Source organism: Leptopilina heterotoma, unplaced genomic scaffold (genome assembly GCF_015476425.1).
Source record: "Leptopilina heterotoma isolate Lh14 unplaced genomic scaffold, ASM1547642v1 Lhet_177, whole genome shotgun sequence".
Taxonomy (NCBI): domain Eukaryota; kingdom Metazoa; phylum Arthropoda; class Insecta; order Hymenoptera; family Figitidae; genus Leptopilina; species Leptopilina heterotoma.
Window position 1 is genome coordinate 2,071,471 of NW_025110893.1, and position 10,010 is coordinate 2,081,480.

General features: G+C 19.7%; 1 protein-coding gene across 1 annotated transcript; it reads right to left on the reverse strand.

The window, feature by feature from the left end:
* Window positions 1-5,984: 5,984 nt before the first annotated feature.
* Window positions 5,985-7,328, reverse strand: LOC122499830. The gene is made up of 3 exons (XM_043608351.1): window positions 7,132-7,328; window positions 6,586-6,715; window positions 5,985-6,086 (listed from the first exon to the last, which is right to left on the reverse strand). The coding sequence occupies exons 1-3, from the start codon at window positions 7,260-7,262 to the stop codon at window positions 5,985-5,987; spliced, it is 363 nt and encodes a 120-aa protein (XP_043464286.1). The 5' UTR covers window positions 7,263-7,328.
* Between the last annotated feature and the right edge of the window lie 2,682 nt (window positions 7,329-10,010).

Below are 10,010 nucleotides of genomic sequence, written 5' to 3' on the forward strand. Positions count from 1 at the left end.
ATTCAATACCTTTTTTTGTTATTTGAAAAACTAAATTGTTTAATTTTCTACATCGAAAATAATTTGGTAAACATTTATTATTTTTAAATTTAGTAAAAACTAGATTTGAAATAATGTAGTAAAAACTAGATTTAAAATAATTAAGTAAAAATTAAACTAAATTGTTAACTAAATTATTTTTTTTTTACATCGAAAATAATTTAGTAAAAATTTATTATTTTTAAATTTAGTAAAAACTAAATTTAAAATAATTTAGTACAAAACTAGATTTAAAATAATTTAGTAAAAACTAAATTCAAAATAGTTTAGTAAAAACTAAATTTAAAACAATTTAGTAAAAACTAAATGTAAAACATTTTAGTAAAAATTAAATTAGTTTCTTTGTTTATAGAAAAAAAATCGTCGTTTATTTATAAAAAATAAAATGGATTTTTATTCATTAAAAAAAAATTGATTTTCATAAGCAAAAAACAAACCTAGTTTTTATAAATAGAAAACATTTTGGTCAAAACTAAATTGTTTGAATTAGAATAAAAAAAACGATTTTTTTCCTACTAAATTACTTTCCACTGATAAAAACAAAATAGTTTGTTATTTAAAAAAAAACGAAATTGTTTTTTATTTATAAAAAACGTTTCTCTTTCGTTATAAATAAAAAACAATTTACTTTTTACAATTTAGTTTTTATCAATGAAAAACCATTGATAAAAACTAAATTATTCTTCATTGACAGAAAAAAAATATCAACGAAAAAATAATAGTTTCTTGATCAAATTCTGAATTGTGTATTGAATTTTTTAGAAAAGAATTTTTTTTCATCTCAAGATTTAAAAAAAAAAAAAAAGAAAATAAAGAAAGAAAGAATGAAAAAGGCTGCATTGAGCAAATTATTTACAGTAAAAAAAAAAAAAAGAATTATTGTGCTTTGCATGGAGCGTAACTCTCACCTTGTTTCACTCTCTGTATATAATTTGTAAATAAGATCGCGTAATGTAAATCGTAGTGATAAATAATTGGCTCACGATTGCGTGTCAATTCGTACAATTTTTCAAATATTATAATGTTTTGTGCACGCATCACTTGATTTGCTTTTGCAGTCCATCAAAGCACTTTCATACTATTCACATATTTTTCGAATTTCAAAAAAAAAAAAAATAACTAAAATCATCTTTTTTAATGTGCCAAAATTTGTATTTTTACAGAAAAAAATGGAAACTCTTTCTATTCTCATTTTTATCAACAAAATAATTATATTATATAATTATTGATAAATTTGAAATGTATTCAAATTTATCAATAATTTTTTAATTTCTTGAAAATTATTCTAATTTTCTCAAATTTAGAAAATTATTTTCTCGAAATAATTTTTTCAAAACTTTATCATTTTTATTTTCATTTAATTACTTTTTTTTTCATTTTTTTCAGTAAGTGTTTATTTTTTTTTTTTTTCATATTTACTAATTTTTCTTCATATTATTCATGTACCTATTTTTGATTCTTTCGATTAATTTCCGTTTTTTCAAAGAATCTAGAATCGTATAGCATTCCGCAAAAGCAATGACGCGAAATTCCTAGTTTTTTTCTCTAATAAAAAAAAATATATACTATATTCCCCTCACTATGTTTTGCCTAAAAATGCGAATAACATTTAACTTTAAAAAAAAATTATTATTATTAAGAATGAATTGTCAAAGTCTATATTAGTTTTTAGAAGAAGTGATATTGTCTTCATTGTAAAAGACGAAAAGAAAAAAAAAGAGAGAGAGAGAGAAGAGAGAAAAAAAACGAAAATTTACCATTGTTGTTTATACATTTGTTTATCATAGTTTTTAATCAAAAGCCAATGATTGTTTATGTATTTTTCATCATGGTTCATATGCGATTTAATAATGACAAAATTTCTATTCTATAATCATTTCATTTAATTATGTTTCATAAACTTTGAAATTTCATTGAAAATATCTTTGTACCAATTATGTACAAGAAAACATTGAAAATAAATTTGCAATTGCATTTTTCAATAATTGGAGACTATTTTATTTTCTTTATTAGAATCCTGTTTTTTTAATTATAAATTATATTATTATAATTTTTAGATAATGTTATAATAGATAATAAAAAATTTTCTTATTTTCTGACGTTTTTCAAAAAAAAATCTATTTTAATAGTCGAGTCTAAAAAAGTTGTTTATTTTAATTAGTGCAGTCACAAAAATTTAATACTGTATTTCCCTGACTTTTCAAAAATTTTAAAATTTAATTATTCACAATTTTAATAATTTGTTTAAACAAATATTTAAATATTTGTCATTTAGTTTTCCACACAAATTAAAATTTTTTAAATTTAAATTTTATACCCCAACTATTTACAAAAATTACAACTGTAATTCTTTCAAAATTCAATTATTTTCTAGAATTTTGAATTAAACTTTTCTAAATCAATTATTTTCTAGAATTTTGAACTAGACTTTTCTAAATAAATTATTTTTCAAAATCATTTTTCAAAAATTCTTTGAAAATGCAATTATTTAAATAAGAGGTGTTCAATTTTTTAATTCTTTCAAAATTCAATTCTATTTTAGACTTTTTAACTAAAATTTTCTAAATCAATTATTTCTTTAAATACATTTCCGAAAATTTTTTGTAAAATCAATTATATAAATAAAAAAATTAAATTTTTTAAAATAATTGTAATTAACTCTTCAGTTTTTTTTAAATTATAAAAGTGAATTATTGAAAATAAGTAAATGGAAATTTTTTAAATAATTAACTTTTAAAAAAATTGTAATAACAAAATTCTTAAAATTAGTTTTTTCAAAATACTTTTAAATAATTTTTGAAAAATAATTGATTTTTTAATTAAAATAATATAGAACTGAAAAATTTCCAAGTAAATGAAATTTAGTAATTTCTTTAAAAAAATTCTAATAAACAAACTCTTAAAATTAATTTTTTGAAAATATTTTAAAATAATTTTTGAAAGATAATAGTCATTCAATTATATATTTACAATTAAAAAGTTTCCAAACAATTAGATTTTGGTAAAATCATATAAAAATAATTGAAATTTGACAAAATCATTTAAAAATAATTGAATTCTGGTAAAAATGGTTTAAAAATAATTGAAATTTGACAAAATCTTTTTAAAATAATTTAATGTTGGTAAAATCGTTTTAAAAAAATTAAAATTTGATAAAATCTTTTTAAAACAATTGAATTTTGGTAAAATCGTTTAAAAATAACTGAAATTTGACAAAATCTTTTTAAAATAATTTAATTTTGGTAAAATCGTTTTAAAAAAATTAAAATTTGATAAAATCTTTTTAAAACAATTGAATTTTGGTAAAATCGTTTAAAAATAACTGAAATTTGACAAAATCTTTTAAAAATAATTGAATTTTGGAAAAATATAAAATAAATAATCAAATTTTTTAAGAATTTTAATTGTAAATATAAAAATGATTTTTTCGAAATTTTAATAAGAATCTAAAGTAAAGAATAAATTTAAAAAAATTAAATTTACTTTATCCGAAGATAAGTATATATCTTAAAAAATTATGATAAAACAATTCTAAGAATTAGTTTTTTAAAAATATTCTAATGTAATTTTTCGAAAATAATTGAATTTCTTAAAAGAATTTTTGTATAATTTAAAAAGAAACTAAATAATTTTTTGAAAAATTTTAATTTAAAATTTTCACAATGATTGCTTTCTCCAAAATGTTAATAATAATTCTGAAAAATTTTAATGTTTGTATTATTTTTTGTACCTATGTATTTGAATTTTCGGAATTATATTTTTGAAAATATGGAAAATAATTGAATTTTAATAATTTATAATAAAAAAAATTTTAAGAATTACATTTTTTAAAAAAAAATTTAAGAATTACATTTTTTTAAAAAAAATTTATTATTATGTTTTAGAAGCTAGATTTCATTAACTTTCATTTTCATAAATTTACACTTGAAGATTTTTTATTAAATTTTATCGAGAATTCAATTACTTTCACAAAATTTGCAATTAAATTTCTTCAAAAGTTGATTTTCAAAAATTTTAATAATAATACTTGAAAAAATCAATTATTTTCAATTAAATTTTACAAAAGTTCAATTATTTCAAATGAAGAAATTTTCAATAATTATTTACTTTATAATATGGGAAAAATAAGAGTAATTAAATTATATTAATAAAATTAAAAATTTCTTTAGTAAAATCTTCATTAAATTTAAATATAAATATTAAAATATAAAAATATACTTAATTAATAATAAATAAACAAAAGGCATAAGTTTTGGTATTTATAAAAAGGAGAGTTTATAAAAAATAATTTCAAAATATTAAAATACAAAAATTTGTAAATGTTAATCTCATAAAGTTAATAAAAGTTAATTAATATTAAAAAATAATTAATAAAGTTAATTCAATAACTAATTTTTATTTTAAAAATTTTTTAAGTAGATATCTTCTTTATCAATTTTGTGATTCAATTCTTAAAAGATAGATGGAGACACTTAACTTAAAATACAACGAAAATTTGCTTTTCAGTCACTAGATATTTTAAAAAAAATTAAATTTAAAATAAAAATAGAAAACAGAAATATTTAATAATAAATAAATAAAATAAAATTTAATAATAAAAATAAAAAAAAATTAGTTTCTATTAGTAGGAAAAGGCAAAAAATAACAATAAGCAATGAAAAACAATTTTTTTAACGAAATAGAATGTTATTAAACAAAATTATTTATTACTATTTCATAATTTACACCTAATTATTTTATATCTTTTATATAAATTATTATATAAAATATAATTAATATAATATAATTATAATTATATTTTTAAATACTCTATTTTTATTCATTTATTATTTTACAATATTTGTGTTTTTTATTCATTTTTCAGTATATTTTTTAATAATTATTAGTTCTTTATTTTTTCATATTTTTTTATTATTGTTTGCATTATTTTTTATATTCTATTTTTTAATTTTTAATTACAAAAAGCTCTGTTCTCTTACTTTTCCAACTTTTTCATTGTTTTTCTTTTATTGCGCAATTTTTAAAAATTTTTTTCAATTTTTTTTTAATAGAAGAAAAATATTCAATGATAATAATGGAAATTAATAAGAAATTCTTTGAATGATGAATCAAATTTTTGTAAAAATTCATCATAACATGAGTTTTAAATTTAACAAGATTTTCATCTTTCTCTTAATGAGTCAATAAATTTAATGTTAATATGCCACATTGAACCTCCGTAAGTTTGCAATAAAGCATTAATATACTCGAAATTGATTACCCCTCTTGAGATTTTCAAGGATTGAAAAAAAGAATTCAACCTCGCTTTATAGTAATTGAATTAATTTATAATTCTCAATTTTTTGAATATTATCAACTGTTTCAAGGGAGACGTCAATGATTAATAATTATTCTTTTTGATTAATTATTTTTTAACTAAATAATTATTTATTTGAAATTAATAATATTTTATTTGCTTCTGTTTATTTTTTTATATTTTTTTCACTTTTTAAATTTTATTTTTCTTTATTTTTTTATTAAAAAATGTTTTTTTTTATTTTCTTCTCTTTCGTATTTTTTCATTATTTTCAATGAGTATTTAGATGAAATTTACAATGAATATATTTTTTTTTATTATTCAAAACAATTGTTTATAGCAAATGGATCATTATTATAAATAATTATTTACTGCAATTGATTATTGTAAATAATTATTTATAGCAAATGAATAATTATTATAAACAATTCTCTATAGCAAATAAATGATTATTATAATTATTTTAAATAATTATTTGTAGCAAATAAATAATTATTATAAACAATTATTTCTAGCAAATAAATAATTATTATAAACAATTATTTCTAGCAATTAAAAAACTTGATTCATTCTCTTCGGAACTCTTGTTTTCGAAAACAGACAAAATCTTTATTAAAAAATTTCTATTTTTAAAAATATTCCCTAACAATTATTTCCAACATTTTTTCGAATTACTTTCATCATTTTGTGATTTTTTGCATTTTGGAGCACATTTCTCAGTTGTTGATTTAGACATTTGTTTTTGATTCCTCTAAAAAAAATTTTTAAACAGTTGCAATTTTTATTTTAATGACATATTTAAATTTTTTATTTGAACTCTTAATTATTTTAATATTTTTAATTCGAATATTTGAAATTTAATAAAGAAAAAATTATTTACTATAAATAGCTTTAAAAATAAGTAAAAAAAAATTATTAATTTTTATATGTAAAATATTAAAAAAAGAAAAAAAAAATTTTTTCAAAATTTTTTCCGAAAGTAATTTTTTTAAAATACAGTTGAACCTGTAGGAATAGAATTCTATTTTTCATTTTTTTATTTTGCATTCAAAAATGTCAAACAATTATTTTTACTTAGTTCCAGAATATATTGTAAAGATAAATTACAAAATGAAATTATAAAACAATTTTAATTCTTTTAAGGATTTTTTTTCAGTAATAAAATTTAAAAAATCGAGTTGCATTCCGACAGGTTTCACTGTACCTACATAAAAATTATTTTTTTTTATTATTGTCATTGAAATTCTTACCCCACGACATAGTATTCGTTTACTTTGGTTTTTATTTGCATAAAATACTTTCGACCACGCTTCCTGCTCCTTCCACCAAATTCTCTGATACTCATTGGTCAATAATTGTTCAATACATTGATCACAATTTCTAAAAGTTTAATTTTTTTTATTTCAATTGGAATTTTAAATTAAAAAAAAATTATTAAACTTTATAAAGAAATAATTTAAGGAATTTAAAATAATAATAATTATTTTACTATTTATTTATGGTAATATTAATTTTAATTTAATAATTATTTGTTATTTAATAATAATTTATTTAATCTATTTACTTTAATATTAATTTATTTATTTGTAAATAAACAATTAAGAAAATTAAAAAATAACAACTGCTAAGTAATTTATTAATTAATAAATTATTAATTTCATAGAAAACATTTATATTGATAGTATGTATAAAATAATTTTTCTAAAAATTATTTATAAAATTTAATTTAAAATTCAATATTTTGTTTTTAATAATATGAAGCAAACAAGTTGACGTTAAAAATATGCAAAGCTCACTTTTCATAGGACGGTACAAATATTTTTGCTTTTGTATAATCGGATGATATAATATGATCCGGAGTTTTCAATGGGGTTGCTGGTGTCCATGTTGAAGCAAGTTTCTTTTTATTATTATTATTAGCCCACATTTGTAAATATTAATAAATTTCCATAAAATCAGGTTAAAATCTCGACAAATTCATACATCGCGTGCTTCATTTCGAACATTTTTGTTTTGTCCTCGATTGTCAATTATTTTTCTCCCAAAAACATTTTTTTGACAAGCAAAAAAATTTTTTTATTTTTTTTTTTAACAAAAAAAAAATAAATAAAAATTAATTGTAGTTGAAAAAATATGAATTAAGTACAGAAATTAATTTCATAACAAAAAAAAGTAATTAAAAAAATAAAATAATTTTCAATCAAAAAAATTTTTTTTAAATTACGAATTTAATAAACAAAATAATTTTTTCTAAAAAAAAGTAATTAGATAAAATAAGAAGTAATTGAAAAAATATGAATTTAGTAAATAAATTAATTTTCTAACAAGCAAGTAATGGAAAAAATACGAGTTTAGTAAATAAATTAATTTCCTAAAAAAAATTAACTAAAAAAATTAATTAAAAAAATACAAATTTAATAAATAAAATAATTTTCGAACAAAAAATATAATTAAAACAAGAAGTATTTGAAACAATACGAATACAATAAAAACAATAATTTTCCAACAAAAAAAGTAATTAAAATAAGAAATAATTAAAAAAATACGAATTTACTAAATAAATTAATTTCCCATCAAAAGAAAGTAGGTAATGGAAAAAATAAGAATTTAATAAATAAAATAATTTCCCAACAAAAAGAAATAATTAAAAAAATACCAATGTAATAAATAAATTAATTTCCAAACAAAAAGAGTAATTAAAAAAAATATGAAAATTAAAAATACCCTTTGAAAAAAATAAAAAAAAAATCAAGTGATTACAGAAAGGCAATAAACTTTCAAGTGAAAAGCCACTGCAGCAATCGTTCTTTAATAAAGTGTTGCAAGAATAAAATTCGTAAATACGAATTTCTCGAAATTACAATGTATTATAACATTAATCGATCACGGAAACAATGCGGCCTTACTTTGACTTCTATACAATTTCATCAAATTTCATACAGCTTTCGCAGAATCTTTTATAATTAACTCTAATAAGCAATTAAGTTCCATCCGTTGAGATCGGATCTTTGATTTGTCTGCCGCGCTGATCTCAATTATTTAACTTGTGACCAACGTTTGAACCAATCACTGCACCATCTCGTTACACACAGCTTCAGTTATATATATATATATATTATATAGAAAATACTGAAATCATTAAGATACGATGTGCAATCTTTCTCTCTAGCTACTCTCGAGTAGAGCGCGAGCGGTACGACGACGCAACATCACGTAAAAGAAAACACGATATTGAAAGAAACGACGACTATTCAGGACGAACGTGGCCTGAATTTTACCTTTACTTTTTTTTTAATTACAAAATATTTATCATATCTTCATATTTTTGTTTCAATCGAGCAAATGAAAGAGACAAAAAAAAAGGAAAAAAAAATCATTCGTTGCGTTTCACTACCATTCGGAATCTAAACATTTCAGAGTCAATTTTTGTTACTAAAAAAATTATTGCTAAAAAAAATAATTCTTAATTGTAATTAGTTTAAAAAGAACCCATTTAAAGCGGAATTGAACAAAACTACCGTCTCGCGTACTAAAAAATTGAAACTACCGTCACTGGAATGATAAAAATTAGTTTCACTGTCTAATAAAACTACCGCCGAGGAAATTTATAGAAAATTTCATTTAATTTCATTTTTACCATTGAATGAAACTACCATTGATTTCTTGACCATTCAGGACACTAGAAAAATACTGTCGACGAAAAATTACCGTCAAATTCGTTAAAAATACCGTTCTCTGTATTAATCACTATCTCCTGACAAAACCACCAAACATTATCGTCGATTGCTAGCAGCAATGATAAAAACGAACAAATTGTATAATTACCGTCGAATTAGAGTACTGTTTGATTGGAACTACCGTCGACAGAAACTATCATCAATATATTACCGTCTATTGTACTTCTATGAAACGAAACTACTAATTATTGACACCAACATAAATAAAAATTACCGTCTATTATGATACTAGTTAAAACTAACACCATTGAGACTACCGTTGTTTTATTACCATAAAGTACCGTCGATAGAAAATTACCTCTTTTTGTACCTTTCTTGAACCAATTTAAATTAGCAATACTGAGAAATACTATTAACAAGAAATTACCGTCAAATTCAAGAAAAATACCGTCTTCTGTATTAATTACTATCTCCTGACAAAACCACAAAATATTATCGTCGATTGCTAGCAGCAATGATAAAAACAACCAAATTGTGTAACTACCGTCGAATGAAAGTACTGCTTGATTGGAACAAATAAAAATTACCGTCTATTATGATACTAGTTGAAACTAACACCATTGAGACTACCGTTGTTTTATTACCATAAAGTACCGTCGATAGAAAATTACCTCTTTTTGTACCTTTCTTGAACCAATTTAAATTAGCAATACTGAGAAATACTATTAACAAGAAATTACCGTCTAATTCAAGAAAAATACCGTCCTTTGTATTAAATACTACCTATTGATAGAAGCGCTAAATATAATTACCGTCGTTTACCACCAGCAATGATAAAAACGTCCAAATTGTGTAACTACCGTCGAATTAAAGTACTATCTTACTTGATTGGAATTACCGTCGATAGAAACTATTATCAATTTATTACCGTCTACTATCCTATTAACGAAACTAATTATTCGCGTCGGCATAAAAATAACTACCGTCTATTGTGGTAC

Excerpts from the sequence above, each read along its gene's own strand:
- LOC122499830 (XM_043608351.1), bottom strand. The coding sequence starts at position 7,262 with ATGTGGGCTAATAATAATAATAAAAAGAAACTTGCTTCAACATGGACA. Across the intron at positions 6,716-7,131 it reads TTTGTACCGTCCTATGAAAA|AAATTGTGATCAATGTATTG; the intron begins GTGAGCTTTGCA and ends TTAAACTTTTAG. Across the intron at positions 6,087-6,585 it reads AACGAATACTATGTCGTGGG|AGGAATCAAAAACAAATGTC; the intron begins GTAAGAATTTCA and ends AATTTTTTTTAG.